The 23,721-nt window shown below is 34.3% G+C and overlaps 1 protein-coding gene across 2 annotated transcripts in view; it reads left to right on the top strand.

Moving 5' to 3' along the window:
- Window positions 1–23,721, top strand: part of KHDRBS2 (KH RNA binding domain containing, signal transduction associated 2) — a 546,662-nt gene that overhangs the window by 491,728 nt on the left and 31,213 nt on the right. For both annotated transcript variants that reach the window (XR_006786163.1, XM_045843530.1), the window contains exon 8: window positions 18,896–18,954. Coding sequence is in view for 1 of the 2 variants with exons in the window: in XM_045843530.1 (XP_045699486.1) it covers window positions 18,896–18,954 (59 nt within the window). In the remaining variant the exon portion in view is untranslated. The remainder of the gene's footprint in view (window positions 1–18,895; window positions 18,955–23,721) is intronic.

Genomic DNA, 23,721 nt, shown 5'->3' with positions numbered 1-23,721 from the left:
AATTTAAAAATATTTTATATTCCAATAATTATAAAATAACTATTTTATTAAAAACATATTTTCAATACTAGTATAGTGTATGGCACATTAAACTTTCTCAGTAAAGATTTGTTGAATAAATGAAATAAAAATAAATAAATGTACTAATGAATGAATGAATGAAATTAACACTATTATTTCAAAAACTCTGTATGGAAAAATTCTTAACTAAAATATTAATTTATAATACAAATGGATAAATACTGAGAAATTTTATTACAAAATGTATTAAATCTGTACTTTTAGATTATTTCTATTGATCTAACTATGCCAGCAGATGCTAAGATTACAGTGCAGTTAAATAAACACTTATTATATAATTATACTTATTAGTATATAAGTATAATACTTATATACTTATTAAGTATTAAGTTTTAAGGTTATAATACTTAAGGTTATAATACTTATAATACTTAGGGTTATAATTATAAAGTATACTTACCATACAGTGCATTTATTTTTAAATTTTTATACATTTTAATATTTTCCCCTAATAATTTGTTTAAGAAGGAGTCATTTGCAAACTGTGTGTATATTTAAATAAATATAAGTGAAACAACTACTATTGGATAGTCAGTTCATTTTTTGTAAGAATCAGTCTATAATTGTTTCTTTTTCAAGTGGCGGCTCTTTATTTGAATTTCAGAAAGCATGATTTGGGTTTATGGAGGAAAGTGGAGAAAGTTTCTGAAGAAGTGGAATAAAGAGGACAATATGAGCATAAAACTTCTCCTTCACTTACAAACGACTGTTACCATATTTTTCAGACTATAAAATATACCTTTTAACCACATTTTTGCTTCAAATTTTTTTCCTATTTTCATTCTCTAAAACCTAGCTGTGTCTTATGGTGTGGACCCCAGACACACCTAGGGTTTAGAGGAGGAAAATAGGGGAAAATTTTTTGAAGCAAAAAATGTGGTAAAAAACTGCATCTTATACTCCAAAAAACACCGTATTTTAGCATTTTCATGGTCAACATCAGAAGAAATACTGATTTAGAATCTTGAAGGTAAGACAATAGGTTATGAGTGACTTAGCAGAACTAAGATGAAACATGAAAATGATTAGAGAAAATGATCTTTAATTGACCAGATAGCATAGGTGAATACAGAATGTGTGGAAATTGTAAAGCAGAATAATTGAATGAAATTATTCAGATGCCTAAATGAAATAATTATATCATGTTCAATAGAGTCTAAGGGAAGTTCACAAGGTAATAACCCTACGAAAGTTCACTTGGAGTTCAAAAGCTGTAACAATTTTCGTTAATCCCCACCTTTCTTGTAAGGTGTCTTTAGTAATGGGACAGAAAAGGAATTTCACTGAAGATGCCTTAAGAGGCAGCTCAACTAACAATCTAGTGAGGACTGGTCTCCAACCATCATTTTTCTTGCTCTGTGTCTATAACAAAAAAAGGTGAAGAAATAGGATGATGAGTTTATCATGCAAGCTTCAAATTGCAGGACAGAATCGCAGTTGTCAGGGAAACTCAATGACTTGAAGTTTTTGCCTCAAGACAAGTTATATTCTGTGATTTATACCTTTAATTGGACCAAATATTAAATTCTATTCATGTTCTGATGCCTGATTTTTAATGTACTCTTCAAAGCCCTTAATATTGTCAGAGATTTTCTGAAATTATGTAAATTCACAAGGTTTTACTGACCAATTGGTTTTTCTCAATGCCCAAATTTTAACCAAGAATTTATGTCAAACCAAAGCATAAATGTAGAAAAGGATAATTTTATGTACAGTACTTAAAACCAAGTAGTAATATTGCAAATGAAGGTCAAAAGAGCTATTCCAATCTTTAATTCTAACAGCAATTTAATTTGGGTGCAAAATGTTGAGAATTTATAATTTCCCAGTGTAAAATTTTTTAACTACAGGTTGGTATAATAAGCAAAATATTAAAATGGAAGCTTTTGCTTTCTTTGAAGCCTGAATCAGGTGAGACACTCACACAACCTAGGAAAAGACTCCTCTTTTCTGTAGGTTAATGAAGGAAAGTTCCAAGAATGCAAAGATACTTCTTCCTCTGACATGGAGCATAGTCATTCACAAAGTATTTCAGGATGAACACCCACTTTGAATATCTGTATGGATATTTACACTAGGGTCTACACAGCAAGGAAATAAATTAAACTCTTAAGTTATGATAATTTTGGGAGAGTGTAAAAGGAAACTACTTTCAGGGGCAGAGTACAGTGAAACTGCAGGGACTAGTTTCCCTGGGGCAAGGTATTTGCCACCGAAACTAGGAATGAAACATACAACACTGTCAGAGAGGCCTATTGGGAGCTGATAGAGAACAGCAGCCATGGCCATCTTGCAAGGAGGAAGCTCCAGGAGTTAATACCCCTACCTCATTCACCTCTCTCCTTCCAGTCTCCTACTATTGCTCCCATTGGCTGAACCCATTCAGAGTCAGAGGACAACAGACCCCATTGATGAAACTGTCCCAGGGTTTAGGGAAGACTCAAAAGAAGAGTACAAGTGGGGAGCCAAATTTCCAACATTTTTATTACACCCCCAGCAACTAGTAATTGTACATATTAGTTTCAGTTACTTAAAGATATAAATAATGACATGAAATTGGTATATGCTGTATAAACAGTAATGCTTTTAAATGAACTTGTGTTTTATTAATGAGAGAGTATCTATATACTTTAAAAAGGCAGAATATGCAGTGAATACACGGGTTCTTGGACCCCCTTGCACAGCTTCTCAGCTCTTCAAGATCAGAGCCCACGCAGTAGGAATGTGAATTCTTCAGAGGCTCTTTGGAACTAATGATACACACAACTACATCAGCTTTGTGCGGGCTGCTATGCTGATCATTGAGACCACTTTATCTCATTTAATCCTTGCAACATCTGAGATGTAGAAAAAAAATGAAGCTTAAAAATATTAAGTAACTTTCTCAAGTTCATTCAAGTAGTAAATGTTGGATTCAAAATAATATCTGCTAACTCCAGAGGCCCCAGACATAAAGACTAATAAACACTGTCTGGAATCTAAATCAATACATTGATTCAACAGGTTTCTGTTATGTAGCCAAACATGCCAGAGGGAATATGCATTTAATATACTAAGAATGGAACAAGCTATCTGCATGCTTCCCAAATGGTTCTGACAAAAAGATCAGTCTGTGCAAAAAGAAATAATTTTACATTAACTACTGTTTTTAGGCTATAAGTTTAATGTGATAGTAAGAATCTACAGAAGCCCCTCTGATGAAAAATTAATGTAAGTCACTGCAGTTACCCATTAGTTTAATAAAGGTTATAATATTAAGTATATAACAGCTTGTTCTGCTCATTTAAGTGGCACTATTTGCTATAAAGTGACTCACCCTCATTTTGTAATTCAATTCTCTTATGTCTCAAACTGTAGTCAATGATAAGGCTAAATTTACAGATGGTCTTTGAATTTGAGATATTTTCCACAGTTACTGTACACATTAGCTGTGTTTTAATGCTGTCTACAGCCTCTGCATGCATCAAACCTGAATTTGATATTGTTTATTTTTTACCTCAAAGAATGAGAATCCAGCCCTTGATAATACACTATTTTTATTGTTCTCATCTGACATATTTTAGGCATCCAGAATAACTGTTGTTAATTTAAAAAAAAAAACTATGTTTCCTCAAATTATTCATTATGTATTCATTGTTATTTAATCCTCTATTAATTTAAGGTTAATTTTGACAATAACTAAACTACATGCCTAGTCAATTTTTATTTAAAAATTTACCATTAGAGTATTTTTATAAGACTTTAAGGAGAAGAGTTATAAAAAACATTTTCCCAAGTCATTGGTGTGGCAAGTCTCCCAAGTGAACTTAAGGAAGTGTCCCTGTTAGTGACTGAAACCTGCTTAATAATTGATTGAGATCAGGACATGTCAGCACACCAATCATTTTTCCTCATCAGAGTAGTGCCAAACTGGAGATACTACTCAACAAGAAACAGGAAGGTATCAGGCAAAATGTCTACCAGATGCTTCATATTCAGAATTGCTTATACTTTAGAAAGGCAGTACTATGCATATACTATATATTTGCATATTACCTTCAGTGGTATTAGTACCAAAACATATATTAATATTATTGTTTTGAAATATATGAATAACAATGCTACGTAGGATGTACATATCTCTAAATAGCTTCTTGTCACTTTAGATAGAGTTTTGTTGCCTAATGATTTCATATACCCAGTTAAAGGAAACAATTTGATTTTAAGCTTTTGGACTTATATTTGGTATCCAAGTGTAAGTAGCAGTAGACTTGTATTATATAATATTCACTTAGATTGAATTATAGATGTGTGAAAGAAGCAAGAAAGATATTTGAAAGGCTAGGCAAGAAACCCTAGACCAAATCTAAAGTGAGTAAGTTTCTAATAACAATAGCTACAATACAGAGTAGGTATTATATGAAGGTATCTACATTATCAAATGAGGTGGACAGTTTTATCCTCATGTTACAGATAAAGAAACTAGGACCCAGAATGTTTACCTTGCCCAGTACTTTATAGCTTACTAGGTAAAAGGCCAAGCTTTGAATTGATTCCTGTCTAATGCCATATTACTTCCTAAACATTTTACTCATTTTTGATATTTCAGCTTATTAAGAAACTCTTAAACTGAAGTAACATCTCCTTTCCTATAATCTCCATTTATATACATTGATCACTAATTGGCTTTGTCAATTTACACATAATACATCGAGCTTTCTTCCGCATATCAGCCTTTCTCTATGAAGACGGTGTCCCTCAGTCAATATCCATTCAGAGTTTGAGAGTGCATTCTTGGCTATAATTCTTCACCTTCCTGTGCTCACACCCTTTGCCATATAACTTTCCAGTGCCTCCCAAGAAAGAGGCAGAGTATGGTTTCCTGACTCCTCATTATCACGTATCTTGCCTTAGCTAAGATAATAATGCCACTTCTAAGCCTACATGTAAAGAATGCTATGAGTTTCTCACTTTCCCTCTTGTCATTGCCATAAGAAGTGCTTCACCAGGTAGCTGCTGGGGAACCCTTAGTCTGGGCTCCAGAATGAACACATAGGAGCCCAAACCTAGTGGGATCAAGCACAGCCCCATCCAAACTTTGAGCAGAAACCCCCGCAAGCCCAGACTACATCAGCGAACCTCCAACCCAGCCAAAACACATGACCTAAATAATTACTTTTTGTTTTGTGATGCTAATGTGTTGTGATCGTTGTGGAACAGTGTTACTGTACCAGTAACCAGCCATTATCCAGGGTGAATGCCCAGATGGGCATGGTTTTGCTAAACTTGTCCTGGCACATTGTGATCCTTACTTCACCAAATATCCTAATTGCTCTCTTCTAAAACCACTCCAGTTGTCCAAATGTCCGCTGTAAGCTGTGGCACAGTGATCTTGAGGAACATTATATCAGGTGAGGGTTGACTGGTACAAAGAGACGGCACTGTTTCGTTTTGTGCTTCTTGCTTTAAAGCCCTTCAACATTGTTGGGTTTTATTGGATTTGTTTTCAACTGAAAACCTAGGTTCTTTCTAAATGAACTGCTGTCAAGCAAGTTCTAACACTGGTCCTGCACCTTTGCACTGATTTTTTTTAACCTAAACGCAGAAATATGCATTTATCTCTCTGACAGTTTACCTTTTTGTTTAGGCCTATTAATTTTTAGCTATGATTTGGAATACTAATTCTTAAAACCAGCATGTTAGTTATACTTCCTAGCATATCTTCTGTTTCTTTATCAAGTACTTTTCAAACAAATGCTGGCAAACATAGAGTACCAAGGACAAAGTTCAGTAGCAACATTTAAATTGACATTGACCATTAATTACAATTCTGTCAGAGCAGTTGTAAACATAGTCACAAATCAGCATGGATGTGCTGTCAGCTAGTTTGCAGATCATTCACAAAGGAATTATGTAGTATTTCAAAAAGTACTCATTTACTTAATAAACATTCAACAAATGTCATTGTCCTGGACCTATGTATTCAAAACAAGTAAGACATAGCCCAGATGTTGGTTTATTCACAAACAGTGCATCAGAAACATAGCAAATAAAATTGCAGATTTCTGGGGGCCCCTGCAGGTGATTCACACTCTTAAGAACAGGGCTGGAAAATCTGCATTTTTAGCACAGTGCCTTATGATGCTTATATATACTAGATATTAAGAATCACTGTGCTAGAGGAAAAGGCAGGTTTTTAAAAAAACGTTCTGGTAGAATGAGAACTATTCTGCATGAAGATGTGAGCAAGATATTACAGAAGGCTGGTGGTGAGGGGTGACATCTTGCCTGGAAGGTTGGGTAAAGCATTAATAAGAAGCTGACCATTGAGCTGAATCCCAGGAAGAGACATAATTTTTGAGGTGAAAAAGTAGAGTAAGTTCCTCTGGATAGAAGGATAACCATGGTCAGGGGTATGGAGTCATGAAAGGACCTATGACTCCAGGAGGCACTCCACATGTCCGGATGTAGGATATGGTAACAGGGAGTGCTAGGGAAGAAACTGGACAGGTCATCAGAACATAGAAAATGTACTTCTCTGTAGTATGAAGGAATTACCACCCACAGACTGAGGATTAGAGAAGAAGACATTAAAATTCATAAACACAATTCAGTTCAAAGCATGCAACAATGGCAGTGCATGATAGAGCCTCACCTGATTTAGTTATATTAAGTTGAGAGTTTCTAAATGAATGTGGCCTTGTTTCTACACACACACACACACACACTTTTCAAAGTGAAATTATTGTTACTAATTCATATATTCTTTCCCCAAACTTTATTTCATGTACTTAAATTTCCAAAAGCTGGTGCATGAGGAATAATTATTTAATAAATAAGAAGTTATTCTGGGATATTATGCAACACAGGTGAGATTCCATTTGTGATTTGAATGAAAAAATAAAAATTATCATTAACACATAACAATAGTGCAAATAGCACCAATGAATTCAATCTCAAAGTCAACTAAAATGGTGAAATAACTAGAAAATATGTTTGTGTCTATAGTACTGAAATCTTGCTGATACTCATGAATTATGATTTAACCAAAGAAATAATGTGTATGCAGTTAAAATTATGTCCATTTTAAACTAAGGTTCAATAGCTTCTGTGTATTTGTACCAAAGGCCTGTAACAGTTCATTTAATAATGTCTTGTACCAGTGAGCTCAATTAATCAGCCAGTTGAAGGTCTTATTTATAGAAAAAATGCTATGTTTAAATTAAAATTCCACATAGTAAAACAGAAGATTAATGTTTTGTTATAAGATTGCTCACCCCTCATTTATGTAATAAAGGTTAAAAGTAAGCAAAAACACAAGTTAAATTAGAAAAATTGATTAAAGAGTATCTATGAAAAGAGACCATTTGTAGAAATGTATGTGCAGTGTTGAAGCCAAAAAGCAAGAATATATTTAAGTGTATTTCTCTCTCATTTGGGGCATGAAACTGCATTCTCAAAACATCCATTTTCCATAAAGGACATCATTGCAAAGCTGATCATAATTCTACCCTAGATGCCTTATATAGATCATCTATCTTGATCCTTAATCTATGAGCAGAACAAATATGTCACTTCCCTCATGAATAATCAGCCTATATTTCATCCTGTGAACATTAAATTCCATCAACTGAAACTTAAGAGGGCATGTATGGTTATGTCATGTTTCAGAATATTTCAAGAAGATGAAATCTCTATCAGCACTGCAACCTTTATGAGTATGAAAAAGAGGAGTTTTATGTCTATGCCTTCATTGATTGGACAGTCACCCATTATTAGTATTTATTGAGTGTCTGCTCTGTACCAGGCAGTTCCCAGGGGGCTGTCACAGGTTATCTCATTAATACTTGAGGTAGATATCATTATTGCTATATTAAAGGTGATGAAATTGGAGTTCACAGGGATTAAATGATTTGTCTAAAGTGCATACTCAATAAAAATAGCAGCTCTGAATTTAAGTTCAGATACCTTTTTCTTTGTATTCTGTGTATCTTTCCTTGAAGAATACTGATTTACCTCCAAATGGATCGGAGAATGGAGGCTTTACTGTTCTCCTGAAATTGTGGACTCTTTCTCATAATGCTCATAGTGAATGAGCATTATGTCTCATAGTGAATCTTTGAGTGGGAGTGATTTGACTTTCTCAAAACAAACTGGCCAAAAAAATTATTGTGGTGGGTTATTGCATTTATCTACCTATACATTATCTATCTATCATCTATCTATCTGTCTATCTATCTATCTATCTATCTATCCATTTATCTGTCTTTCTGTTTATCTATCTACTCATTCATGTACCTATGTTCAATATATATAGTTTACTACTTAATTTTGGAATATACAAATTTATATTTATTTGAAAACATGGCAGTTCTGTTTCTGTTGACACTATTAATTGAATGTGATAAATAAATGATTCAACAAAAATTGCAAAATAATTTCAAAACTATTTATGCCATCTTGATGGAATTTTAAAGACACCTTAGAAATACAGAATCTAAAGAATTGATCTTTTTCATTGTTATAACTCTGTGAGAACCACTGATATTAAAGCATGAAAAAGAGTATTTGCAATTTAGTTGAAACATATACACACAAGAAGAACATATTTCATTCAATATTGTTGTACACAAATTATCAAATATTTTAATTTGTAAAAAAAAGTTTTTAAATGGAGTTTCATTTCTTTTAAATCTACTCTGATTATTTCTATACTAAATTCTATAAAATAAAAGTTATAGAGAATAATTTAAGGGTTCAATGTGCTTTGTTTTTATACTAAGTTTTTATTTACTGACAATGTGAATGCAGTGATAGTGAACTTTCAACAAAGCAAATGATCATATATGTGAATACTAATTTCTAATATCAGGAAGGTTAACTTGTATGTTTTAATTCTCTAGTTGTCATCAGAATAAATATTAAAATTCCTGAATGAAAATGAAATATATAAAATATATACACATAATGGTGGCTAAATAATTTAAGCTCTACAGTTTTAATTTTTAAATGTCTTATTTATTCCAATGGTATTGGTAGTCATGATTTTAATCTGAAAGTAGGAGATTAAGAATTTTAAACTCTCTCTCTATATATATCTATATATATATAGAGAGAGAGAGAGAGAGATGTTCACTCATTTTTACGAGTTACACAAATGCACAGACACATTTTCTTTCCAATGCTTTATCCTTATAATTAATTTCATCTAATTGTGTTTTATATCTATCTGCTTTAATAATTCACACTATTTCATTTCAAAACCTTGAAATCAATTGGTAACAGCCCAATGAATACTATGAGTCTCCTATCTACTTACGGAACTAAGCATGACAGTGGATTCAGAGACCAGTGCTTATTTGTGCAATTTAGTTATCAAAATTTAAGGTTTCTTTCAAATAAATTAATACTTTTTTTTAAATTACTGTGTTACTTAAATTTAATTCAATAATTAGCATTTAATATTTGGGTGAAAATGTACATTTTTAACCTTTACAATACTGTGATGAGTACTCTGAGACAGCTGTGCTACTTGATGTTAATGTGGAGATTCTTTTATTTTTATATTGGAAATTTCTTTCTAGACATTATATAGACTGTGATCAGTGAAGGCTGAAGAAAAGATCTGACAGAAAAGATGTACAATACAGACAGAGAGGGAAGTGAGCCCAAGATACAGCCTCAGGAAAGACTACACTTAGGGTTTGGCATGGAAAAAAATCTGTGCCAGCTGCCCTTCTCTCACCAGCCTCATCTCTGTAACTCACCTCTGCAAAGTGCTCACTCTCACCACTTTTATTTAACACAGCCTTGGAAGTCTAGTCAGAGCAATTAGGCTAGAAAAATAAGTAAAGGTCATCAAAATTGGAAAGAAAGAAGTAAAAATATCACTACTTGCAGATGACATGGTAATATGTATATATATATATAAAAACCTTAAAAACTCCATCAAAAACTGTTAGAACTAATAAACATAATTAGTAAAGTTCCAGGATAAAAAATCAACATGCAAAAATCTGTTTTATTTATATACACGAATAATGAACTATCAGAAAAAATAAATAACAAATAATAATACCATTTATAATTCTATTGAAAATAAGACCTAGGAATAAATTTAACCAAAAAAGTGAAACACCTGTATATCAAAAGCTGCAAGACATTAATGAAAGAAATTGAGGAAGACACAAATAAATGCAAAGATGTTTCACTCTCATGGAGCTTAAGAATCAATATTGTTAAAATTTCCATACTACCCAAAGCAATCTATAGATTAAGTGCAATCTCTATCAAAATTCCAATGACATTTTTCAAAGAAACAGAACAAATAATTTTAAAATTTGTTTGGAACCACAAACCTGAATATCCAACACAATCTTGAGAAATAAGAACAAAACTGAAGGCATTATACTCTTTGATTTCAAATAATATTTAAAAACTATAATAATCAAAACAGTATGGTATTGATTAATACAGATCATAAAAACAGATCAATGAAACAGCATAGAGAGCCTAGGAATAAATGCACATATATATGGTCAATATAGTGAAACTCGACCACCATCTTACACTATACACAAAAATTGACTCAAAATGGATCAAAGACTTGAATGTAAGACCTGAAATCATAAAAATCCTAGAAGAAAGCAGAGACAGTAAGCTCCTTGACATTGATTATGGAGGTGATTTTTTTTAATATGATACCAAAAGCAAAAAAAAAAAAAAAAGGTTGGACTACATCCATCATACTAAAAAGTTTCTACACAGCAAAGGAACCATCAACAAAATGAAAAAGCAACCTACTGAATCAGACAAAATGTTTGCAAATCATATATCTGATAAGGGGCTAATGTCCAAAATTTATAAAGAAATGATACAACCCAATTGCAAAAAAAACACATATAGTTCAATTTCAAAATGGACAGAAGAGAAAAAAATATTTACCGGTACATCTGATAAGAGGTTAATATCCAAAATTTATAAAGAACTTATAGAACTCAACACCAAAAAAACAAGCAACCCAATTGAAAATTGGGCAAAGGACCTGAATAGACACTTCTTCTAAGAGTACATACAGATGGTCCATAGACATATGAAAAGATGCTCAGTGCCACTATTCATCAGAGAAATGCAGATGAAAACCACAGAGAGATATCATCTCACACCTGTCAAAATTGCTATCATCAATAAGTTAACAAACAACAAATGTTGGTGACGATGTGGAGGAAAGGGAACCCTTATGCACTGTTGGTGGGAATGCAAATTGTTCCAGCCACTATGGAAAGCAGTATGAAGATACCTCAAAAAATTAAGAGTGGATCTGCCTTCTGACCCAGCAATTCCACTTCTGGGAATATATCTGAAGGAATATAAAATGCTAATTCAAAAGAACATAAGCACCCCTTTGTTCACTGCAGCATTATTTACAATCACCAAGGTATGGAAGCAGCCCAAGTGTCCATCAGTAGATGAGTGGATAAAACAACTATGGGACATTTACACAATGGAATACTACTCGGCCATAAAAAAGAAAATATTGCTCTTTGTGACAGCATGGATAGACCTGGAGAATATTATGCTAAATGAAATAAGCCAGTAGAGAAAGACAAATATCATATGATTTCACTCATATGTGGAATCTAATGAACAAACTGAACTAACAAGCAAAACAGAGACAGACTTAGAGATGGAGAACAGATGACAGCTAGAGGAGTAGGTTAGGGGATGGAGGGATAGAGCAAAAAGGATAAAGGACTCATAGAAATGAACAACAGTGTGGTGATTGCTGAGGGGAAAAGATATAGGGACTAAATGGCAATGGCAAAAATACAGTAAAGATTAAATTAGAAGTGAAATAAACATGGGCAGAAGGTCCAAATGAACATTATTCCAAGGAAGACATATAGGTGGCCAACAGGTACATGAAAAAATGCTCTACAGCATTAACATCAGGAAAAATTAAAGTCAAAACCACAATGAAATATCACTTTACACCTGTTAAAATGGATATGATCAAAGAGACAAGAAATAACAATGGTTGGAGGGGAAGTAGAGAAAACAGAACCTCTGTAGACTATTATTAGGAATGTGGATTGATGCAGCCACTATGCAGTGTGGAAGTACCTCAAAAATTAAAAATAAATTCACGATATGATACTGCAATTCTACATCTAGGTATTTGTCCTAAGAAAACAAAAATACTAATTCAAAAATGCTATATACACCCCCATGTTATTTACAGCCCTATTTACAATACAATATCCAAGATATAGAAACAATCTCAGTGTCCATCAATGGGTGAATAGATATAGAAATTGTGAAATAAATACACCCAATGGAATATTATTCCATCATAAAAAGAAGGAAATATTGCCTTTTGCAACAACATAGTTGAACCTTAAAGGCATTATCTAAGTAAAATAAAACAGAAGGAGAAAGACATGCATAATTTCTTACATGTGAAATCTTAAAATAAAAAAAAGCAAGTTTATAGATACAGAGAACAGAATGGTGGTTGCCAGATGTGAGAGGTGGAGGTGGGAGAAATAAAATTTTGAAAAAAATTAATGATATATTACTATATCTTTTTCTCTTTGTATCCCAGATGGCAGTTGTGCTCAATAAATATTTATTGAATGACTTCATGATTTCATGTGGTCACCATTTTCTAGGTAAACAGAAGACAAATTTTTCACTCTCAATTCCATAGAAAGTTGAAAAGGAGAAAATAAACTCAAAATCATCATATTTTAAAATGTAAGGCTCAGATTACCATAGCTTAAAGGCACTTTGTATAATTTCCCTAGATAATTTTTTGTTCTTTTGTAGCATCTTTTATTCTCTCACCTAGAAGCTTTCTAATTAAATGCCAAATCTACTTTCCCTGATACAAACATCTCAAAAATTTTAGTTCTCTCATACATCTCTTATATATAGTTAGAGGACTGACTACATTTCATATACATATATAAAATAGTTTTTTTTTTACAGGGTTGACTGTAATTGAAGTTAAGTTATGGAAGGAACAAAGAAATTGGTAAAGGAAAGTAGAGAGTGTGTTTCAAGTAGAACTGAATGATTAGGGCTCAGTGAAGTAAGATGGCATTAGGTTTCCCAGATAGCAAGGGGAGTCTAGAGGAGAGAACACAGAGAGTGACCGGTGGTAATCAATGCAATGGATTGTTGGATGACGCTTTCAGGTTAGATGACAGCTGTTTAGAATTGGTATGAATACAAAGCTCGTTCGTCAGTTGCAAGACTTCAATTCATTTATTTGGTTAATATTTTTTGAATATTTACTATGTGTGATACACTGGGTACTGCCTGTGAATACAATATGATCCAAATAGCCCTGATCTCACAGAAACCACATTTCAATTAGGAAGACAGACAAGTAAAAAAATAGCACATATAAAGGTGAAATTGTAACAATGGCAATGCTATATGTAGGGGCCATACAAGGTCTGTCCAGAAAAAGTCCTGCCACTGTTAATACAACAAAAATGTTTTACACATCATTGATGTAACCTGGCAGCCAAAGAGAGTGGGCTGGAATTCACACACATGAACAATGACAACTTCACTATACTAGTCCGTGGGAGTGGTAGATGCCTTTGAGTGAGCATGTGTACTGTGTGGTCATCACATGCAAAATGACTGAGCAAGGAGAGCAACAAATCTGCATCAAATTTTGGGTGAAGCTTGATCAGTCCTCTGCTGAAACTATTTGGGTGACTCAGAAGGCCACAGGGTGAGCAACTGGTGGTTAGCAGATTCATCACAACAATGTGCACATTCGCGCATCATGGATTGTGCAGAGTTTTTTGGCAAAGCATCAAATTATCCAGGTGACTCAGGCCCCTTATAGCCCAGATTTGGAGTCCTACAACTTCTGGTTTTTCCCTGAACTAAAATCACCTTTGAAAAGAAAGAGTGTCACCTCTTTCTTTTCAGAATGTCGATGAAATTCAGGGAAATAAGATGCAGCAGCCAATGGTGACTGGGAGAATTGTGTGAGGTCCCAAGGGGCCTACTTTGAAGGGGACAGAGGCTTCATTGTCCTGTGTGCAATGTTTCTTGTATCTTGTTCAATAAATGTCTCTATTTTTCATTATTATATTGCTGGATACTTGCTGGACAGACCTCTGCATTGTCAGAACACATTGCAGGGTCTTCTGAGATCTGAGAACACTTCCCAGAGGAGGAAATAATTGAGAAAAGAATGAGAATGTGTAGAGAATTTTATGTGTTTGGGATAGGCCCTTGTTCTTGATGGTAGCTGGATTTTCCTGAGAAGAAGGTAAATATAGTGGGGGCTCAGATCTCATCTGATCTTTCTAATTTCCCGTGTTTTTTGTCTTGTATTATGCAGATAAAGTTGAGAATGATTGTTTGAATATACATGGTGAACTAGATAAATGATAAATTATCAATGTGAGTTCTTTTTAAAAAATCTTTATTGAAGTTACTGGGATGACATTGGTTAATAAAATTATATAGGTTTCAAGTGTACAATTGTATAATACATCATCTGTATATAGTATTGTATGTTCACTACCCAAAGTGAAGTCTCCTTTTGTAAACATTTATCCCCCATTTACCCTCTTCTACCCTTCACCCCCTTTCCATGTGGTAATGACCATATTGTTGTCTGTTTTTGAGTTTTTTCCTAATCTCTTCCCCTTTTTCACCCAGCTCTCCTTCCCTCTGACAGCTGTCAGTCTGTTCACTGTAACTATGAATCTGTTTGTATTTTGTTTCTTTGTTTATTTTGTTTGTTAGATTCCACACATTAGTGAAATCATATGGTATTTGCCTTTCACTTAGCATAATAGCCCCAGGTCCATCCATGCTGTCACAGAAGAAACCAACAGCAAAATGAAAAGACAACCCACCAAATGGGAGATGATATTCACCAATGATACATCTGATAAAAGGTTCATATCCAAAATTTATAAAGGAGTTATACAACTCAACACCAAAACAAATAATCCCACTTTAAAATGTCCATATGCATTCTGTCATCAGACACATCAAGGTTCAGATCTCAGCCTCACCACAGAAGGTCTGGCTAGCTTAGGACCAGTGATTTAATCAACTAAACATAGATTTCTTCTTCTGTACTTTGCTTAATGCCAATTCAAAAACTATTATGATGATTATACAGGAGAAAGTATGTAAAGCTCTTAGCAGTGTTTGGCCTGTATTAAGTGCTAGAGTTGTATTAGATATACATTTTTATTGTTATCACAGCTATTATTGCTTCTTTGAGGGGAGAGGAAGGAGAGTTTCAAAGAGACAAATTATTTATTGGGTTGGCCAAAAAGTCCATATATTTTTTCCATAAAATAAATGACATGCTTTTCATTTTCACCAATAACTGTATTGATTTGGATATTTTGAGCATGTTGTCTATCTCCTGTGGGGTAGAATGTTGATTGTTCTCAATTAATGTCTCAATTTGATCGCTATCACCTTCAACTGGTCTGCCCCGACCATGGAACATCATACAGTGAAAAATCTACAGCATAAAACTTTGCAAACCATGTTCCACATGTTCAATCAGTTGCAGCACCTTTTCCATACACTGCACAAATCCTTTTTTTTGTATTTCAGTTGCATTTTTACTTTTCTTGAAATAATAAAGCATAAATGTTTCATTTTCTCCCATCTTAAATATTAAATTAATTACACAAAAATTCACTAATTTTGGTAAGTGTTAATTAATGCACACAGTTATGACAGCTGTCGTGATACAGCCCAACAAAATTGTTTTGAATGAAGGTAAAGACAATTAAGCACTAGTAGAACCATCTTACCAACTTTTTGGCCAACCAAATAGTTTCTTGTCTAATACTTCCCCATTTAAAAAAATTTGATTCAAAAAATCAAGTGATAGAAGGAGTGAAAGAATAAAAAAGAAGGTTTAAATCAATAAGAAAAGAGCATTTAATAGTAGTGGGGCCTTTCTTTCACTGCAAGATGTTATTAAAAACACTAGCAAAAGAATTAAGCAAATAATATGTCTTTTACAGTTCACACATTTGAGTTTGGGCCTCCAAAATATGAGACTTAATTTATGTATTGCTCTCAATATCTACCAAACCTTCCAAAATACTTTTTTGAACTGATAAGTGAAGTCAACCAGAATTATCTTCTTTTTTCTTGTTTTTAATCTCAGCAAAGATGTTCAGGGTGGGGCATTTATCAGTGCAAACTGCAAATCCTAAATGTAACATCTAATGAAATAAAATGATTATGATTTGTGTTTACAAATAATTTATCCTAATAGTCCTCTAGGGTGGCCAGGCAATTTGTATATGTGAGAAAGGTTCAACCTTGTACCTTGAGAAGGACACAGTGGCCACATCTCAAAGGACCTTGTCTTAGTCATTGAAGGAGAGGTCTTTCTTTTTTGTTACTGTATCATCAGCACCCAGAAGAACTTCAAGCATATAGTGGGTACTCAACAAACATTTATGAGATAAATGAATCAATAAGCATATCCTGTAGAATGAATACTCTTCATAATTACTCCTTCCCTTGTGTTATATTTCTTCTATATCCATGAGCCTGGACTTTCACTATGCAATACTAAGCTCAAATAAAATAATTTCCACTTTTTGTGTAGTATCACTTTTTTATAGTATGTAAATGGTGCCTAATTTTCTTATGAGCAATACAATCTTTTATTCCATAAATATTTATTGAGCAGCTATTATGTGTCAAACATTCTTCTAGACCAATCAGCCTGGAACAATGAGAGCAGTGAACTAATGACAAATCAAATCCTATACCAGGGAGTGTTTACATTCCAGAAGTGGGAAACATCAAATAAGGGAATAGACAAATGTGTGTTTGTATGTATATAATATGTACAGATGTAATTGATAAATACTAAGATCCTCAATGTATGGTAAAGATGAGTGAATGCTAGTTTAATCAGAGCGTGAGAGAAATCCTTTGTAAATGACTTTCGCGTGAGTTCTGAAAGAACTAGAGAAGAGCCCACTGAATATTTAGGAAAGGTGTATTCCAGGTAGTGGGAATACCGGATGAAAAGGTGCTGAGACAGTAATGTGTTTGTCATGTTTAGGAAGCAGCTAAGAGGCCAAAGTGCCCTGAGCACATAAGCAAAGGGGAAAGTGGGAGAGGACTAAGAAATTCTAGGGGGTCAATGTGTACAGGCAAAATAAGATTTTTTTAATTTTTTTTCTAAAGGATTTGGGAAGCTATTGATGAATTCTGAATAGAGAACTAATGTAATCTAATTTAATTTTATAAGAATTACATTGACATTTATGATGAAAATTGAAACCAAGAAATCAGGACATAGAGACCAGTTAGAAGGATATATTATATGTTTAAATGAGAGACAATCAAAGTAACCATAGTCATAGCTGTGGAGTTGTTTAGAAATATTAAACTCTGGCTGTATTTTGGAAGTAGAAATGAAAGAATTTGCTATTGGGTTAAACATTAGATATGAGAGAAAAGGAGAAGACTCCAAAGTTTTCAGCAGGAGTAACACTAATTAAGGTGTTGCATTTATAAAGATGGGAAACATACAAAAGGAGCAAGTCTAAATTGGAAAGAAAATCAAAAATTTTATATTTTGATATGTTAAGTTTGACATCCAAATGGAAATGTACAGAAGGCAACTGGATATGTGAGACCAGAGTAGAGGGGAGGTGCCAAGGCTGGGCATGTAACTTGGAGACTATCAGAATAGAGATGGTATTAAAGCCATAGAAGCAGATAAGATTGTCTGGGGAGCATCAAGAGAAAAAAATTCTAAAAACTGGACCCTAGTGGTCTTCAAGATTGAGTGGCTGGAAAAATAAAGAGGTACCAGTAGAGAAGAATGAGGAAATGACATGAGCATAGGAGATCCAAGAGTGAGGGCATCTCAAAAGCAATTGAAGAATTTGAGCAACTGCATGAAATGGTGCTAAGGTAAAATGAGGACCAAGTCTTTACCATTGGATTTGAAAGTGTCAAGATATTGACAAGAGATGTTTCTGTGGAGAAAACAGCTTGACTGGAATGTCTTCAAAAGCATATAAAAGAAGAGTCAGTGAAAAAGAGTGAACAGAGTTCATTCTTTTTAGGCAGTTTTGCTGTGAAGGGGCAGAGAAGAGGATAATCTAGTGATGGAGATTGTTTGGGTGAGGGAGGGCTTTGTGAGGATGGGCAATATGCTTGGATGCTAATAGGACTGATGCCTTGATGGGAGAACTGATGGTGATGACAGTCGTGCTAGGGGAGGCCTTTAAATAACTCGAGTAAAAAATGGAGGAAGAACACCTTTTTCTCAGTCACTAAAATGTAGAAGAATCTAGCAAAATGTTAAAGTAAGAAGAAATAGCTTATATACTTGAGAACTGTATGGATATGCTATGGGAGGGCTAAAGAAGAGTATAAATATTATTTCAGTGTTTGGAAGTGAAGATGAAATTATGCACTTTTTTAGGATAACAGTATTAAAAGCTATATACTATTGAGCAGATTGTCATCTTATGTACCACCTTTTCTTGAAAACAGACCTTTTATAATTCTCCTCTTTGACAAATTTTGAAGATTATACTTGTATTTTAGGGGAAATTTAACTTATAAGTTGAAGGATAGAGATAAAGAAGTACTGTGGTGGCATGGGAAAATTATAGCACTCCTTGTCAGTAACCTGTATTTTTCTTCCTATTTCTTTAGAACTGTGTTTTATGCCTAAAGGATTTTGGGATACTACTTTAGCACACATTTTGCTTTCAAATTCCATGTGAGTTTCTGGGTGGATCCTGATTCCAGTAACATTGATTGCTGTCTAAATCTGTTGCAGTGTGCCTGAATACTATGACTACGGTCATGGAGTAAGTGAGGATGCCTATGACAGCTACGGTAAGACCTTCTCTTTACTAAAACTGTGAAATCGGAACATCCATCAGTCACTGACAACTCAGAAATTACTTCTGTCTTTCTCCCCCCAGTTTTTACAGAAGTCCAGACTAAATTGATTTATGTAATTCCAGGGTGAGATTTGATGTACGGAGCCTGTGCCAGAAAATTGGACAGATCAATTTTGATCAATATTTCAAAAGCAATTATTCACAATGATAGATCATTTTCAACAGCAACAGTGAGCATTCTGAATAGTGTCTTATATGTTCCACTCTGTCCATTGTCTGACTCATTGATTTGACAATAATCATGTGTCTTTCCTGCTTTCACAAAGAACATCAAAGAAATATACAGTTAAAACATTTTAAAACTTTTAAGGGCAGATATTAATAGCTTTCAAATTATTTACCATGGTGTGCTTAGTTCTTAAAATTGCCAGATAATGCTTGACTCATAAGAATTAATATTCAAGTATATTAGCCTATAAAGTTAATATTAAAATACACTGCTTAATTAACACACCTGCCATATAAAATTGAATTGTAATTCAATTCAGTAAGATTTTACTGAGTACCTATGAAATATATAAATATAGTACATGACTTTAAAGGGTTGCTGGTTTCTTAAAATACATCTGCAGCATCAACAGTTGACCACCTTGAAAAACACTCATTTAAATGTTTCCAGTTCCAGGTTCTTGTTCAAATAAGGCCAAGGCCACTCTATTGCTCTTTCTGGGGAGCAGTAAAGGAGACCACGCATGTTCCCTGTGTGGGGCTCCACATGAAGAAGGGGTAGCGCTTCATCAGGACAGAGGTTGGACAGTCCAGATTTCAGGAGAAAAGAAGGAATTACACCCTCCTTGTACTCTCAGTCACCAAATCAACTCGACTCATTTCCCTCAGTGAAATATCACCAGGCTGAGCTCAGAAGTAGGAGTACAAAAGTAAACCAATAGTACAGTGATTGCCATTCATAAGCTGATTGCCCGTATCTATTTTCTTCAGGTATTTCTTTATAATACCGTATTTTGCTGTGTGTAAGGCACACCCACATTTGTGTGCACATTATACACAGGATTATTATACCCATGGCATGTAATGTACCCATGTATAATGTGCAACCTTGTTTTACCCTCAAAAACTTGTGCAAAAATGTGTGCATTATATATGGCAAAATACGGTAAATTGTAATATTAAGTATTTTTATCTCCATTTGATAATGAGGAAACTGAACCACAGAGGTTAAGTCAACTTCTGTTTTCATATTCTCATCAGTGGTTAGAATGCTATTAATTAATTGCTGCTACCACACATGGAGTACCTATTATAGCTCTGTGCTAAGCAATGCATAATGAGGATTAGAGACTAGGAAGATAATCCTCATTACACATTATATGTATATCTATATAATCAATCCCTATTAGCATCCTGCAGGGTACACACTCCTACCACTATCTGCATTTTACAAATAAGGAACTAAGGCTTAGGGCATTAAGTAACCTGCCTCAGTTAAATAATTAGCAAATGACATAGCCAGAATGTGAATTCAAGTTTGTCTCATTTTGTTTCTGTTGTTGAGGGGGGGCGGAGTTCTGTAGGCCCTAGGAGAAAGAACAGGATCTGCCACTTTAAACTTGAATTCACTTTAAAGAAAAGATGTTCAGCTTAGTGAGATTTCTCTAAATTGTGCCAACTGCTGTCCTACTAATCTAATGGGAGGAAGGTTTTCTATAGTATTTCACAGGGGAAAAAAAGAATTACTATAAAATGAGCACCAGGCTCTCTCTTTCCCAGACTCGAGCTTCTCTAGCATCAATCACATTGACCTAATCTTTTGCTGCTCTCAGAGATCAGGATGTTCTCCAAAAAAAAATCTTAAACATATTTTCAGAATTTATTTCACAAAAATAATAGGTGATGGGTAAGTTTGCATAGGTCCAGCTCAGTCGGTTGGTGAGCTACCACAGAATGTAGAGCTTTAATTCTGTTCTCTATATGTTTTTTCCACATTGGAGGGAAGGAGTCAAAGGCATCATCTGGTCTTTAATGAGCACAATAATATCTCAAATGCAGGGCTTCTCCAAAGCTATAGCAATGGGCCATCTAGGCTGAGCCGAGAGATTGCCTGAAACCCCAGCATTCTCTGAGTTCAACAAAGCAGAAAATATATCTCCATTGTTCCAGGAAAATTCTTAATCAAATGAGAATCAAGCCACATGCCTTCTAAGATTAGGTACTGAGAATGATAGATGAATAAAACAATATGGGCATTTCTTTATTTCATTCAACTTAGTTGAATTCAACTTGACTCTAGTGCACGTAGTATTGTCAGGCTCTAGGATACAATGGTGTACAAGATAAACATTGTCCCTCTCTGGTTTTCACTGTCTACTGTTGAGAAAGATGGTTTCATAATAAAAAACTATGCCACATTATAAGCCATGTGATGCAGTAGTTCTATAAAAGGTCAGAAAACATTACTCTCACCCTGGCTGGTGTAGTTCAGTGGACTAAGTGCCAGAGTGGACTAAGTGCCAGACTACAAACCAAAGGCCACTGGTTCAGTTCCTACTCAGGGCACAAGCCTGGGTTGTGGGCCACGGCCCCAGAGGGGGGCACTCAAGAGGCAACCACACACTGATGTTTCTCTGCTTTCCCTTCTCCCTAAAAACAAATAAATGAAAATATTTTTTAAAAAGAAAATATTACTCTTAACTATTTATTTAGTGGCTGACAAATCTGAGGCATTGTTCTCAATCTTGAACATTCTGCACTGAAAAATTTCTTGAAGCTCACATTATGCTAAGAAGACATTGTTTATAAATCACTTTTTAAAAATGAAATTTCATTTGCAAAATGCCATTATTATATTTTACATGTGGCACATTATCTTGAGAAAAATCATGTCTATGCGATTTGCTTTGTAGTACTACATGCACTGAAATCGATAGCAGCGATAGAGTTGATGATTTCTCTTTCCATATTCTTTACATGTATTTAATTAAATTTATTTGGGTAACATGGGTTAATAAAATTACATAGGTTTCAAAAGTACAGTTCTGTCATCTGCATTTTGCATTGTGTGTTTACCACCTAAAGTCAAATCTCCTTCTGTCACCATATATTTGACCCACTTTATCCTTTATATGTTAATAGTATCTAAAGCAATAGGAAAAAGTGTGAGTATAAATTATTGCTTCTCAGACCTAATGGAAATGCAGGAGCCATGGTCAAGCAATCTGGCTGGGCTCACATGTGTAACCTATGGGTTTTACATTGGTTAGTTAGTTAGTCTGTTTCTTTTCAGAGGAAGGGGGGTGCTCACAAGCCTGGATTCCAGTAGCCCAAGTTCATCCCAATGCCCCATAATCCTCTGGGCTCACTGTGGCCCATCAGTGGTGAGCACTGGGCAACAGAACAGGGGTCAAGGAACTCTGAACAAAAGTGCCTAGGTTTTAAATGATGTAGATGTGAATTAATTTTATTTCATAAAATAATTCTTGCCAAAGGTGTTTAGAAATCTAAGCAGATACATAAGTCTGACTAACAAAAAATAAGTTACATATTTTCTTACTGTAAAAATAATACACATATACTTTAGGAAATTTAGTTTAACAAAAAAGAAGGAAATTTAAATCACCCTAAATTATACTACTACACTAATTTACTCCTTACTTTTTTGTTATATATTTTATCATCTTTAAATTTTTATTGTATTTTTCCATTACCATTTAGTCCCCTTATACCCCCTCCCCCCAGCAATGACCACACTGTTGTCCATGTGCATGAGTCCTTTCTCCTGTTTGCTCAATCCCTCCACTCCTCTAACCCACCCCCCTTGATTGTCAGCCTGCTCTCCATCTGTGAGTCTGTCTCTGTTTTGCTTGTTAGTTCAGTTTCTTCATTAGATTCCACATATGAGTGATATCATATGATATTTGCTTTCTCTGGCTTATTTCACTTAGCATGATTCTCCAGGTCCATCCATACTGTTGAAAAGGGTAAAATTTTCTTCTTTTTTGTGACCAAGTAGTATTTCTTTGTGTAATGTCCCATAGTTGTTTTATCCACTCACTCACTCATGCACACTTGGGCTGCTTCCATACCTTGCTAATTGAAACTAATGCTGCAGTGAACAAAGGGGTGCTTATGTTCTTTTGAATTAGAATTTTGTGTTTCTTCAGATATATTCCCAAAAGTGGGATCACTGGGTCAAAAGGCAGATCTATTTTTAATTTTTTGAGGTATCACCATACTGTTTTCCACAGTGGCTGCAGCAGTCCGCATTCCCACCAACAGTGCAAAAGGGTTCCCCTTTGTCCACATCCTCTCTGCCACTTGTTTGTTGATTTATTGGTGATAGCTATTCTGACAGGTATGAGATGACAGCTCACTGTGGTTTTCATTTGTATTTCTCTGATGATTGTTGATATTGAGCATTTTTTCATATGTCTATTGGCCGTCTGTATGTCCTCTTTGGAGAAGTGTCTATTCAAGTCCTTTGCCCATTTTTTTAATTGGGCTGTTTGGGCCTTTTATTGGTGTTGAGTTTTGTAAGTTCTTTATAAATGTTGGATATTAACCTCTTATCAGATGTATTGGCAAATATATTCTCTCATTCAATAAAATATTGCTAAGAGCAATGTCCGAAGTTTTGTTTTCTTCTAGGATTTTTTATGGTTTCGGGTCTAACACTTAAGTCTTTAATCCATTTTGAATTTATTCTTGTGTGTGGTGTAAGAAAGTGGTCTCGTTTCATTTTCCT

Source organism: Phyllostomus hastatus, unplaced genomic scaffold (genome assembly GCF_019186645.2).
Source record: "Phyllostomus hastatus isolate PE091 unplaced genomic scaffold, TTU_PhHast_1.1 phas_contig_40, whole genome shotgun sequence".
Classification (NCBI taxonomy): domain Eukaryota; kingdom Metazoa; phylum Chordata; class Mammalia; order Chiroptera; family Phyllostomidae; genus Phyllostomus; species Phyllostomus hastatus.
The sequence above is the reverse complement of the archived record's forward strand: the minus strand, read 5'-3'. Positions and strand labels throughout refer to the sequence as shown.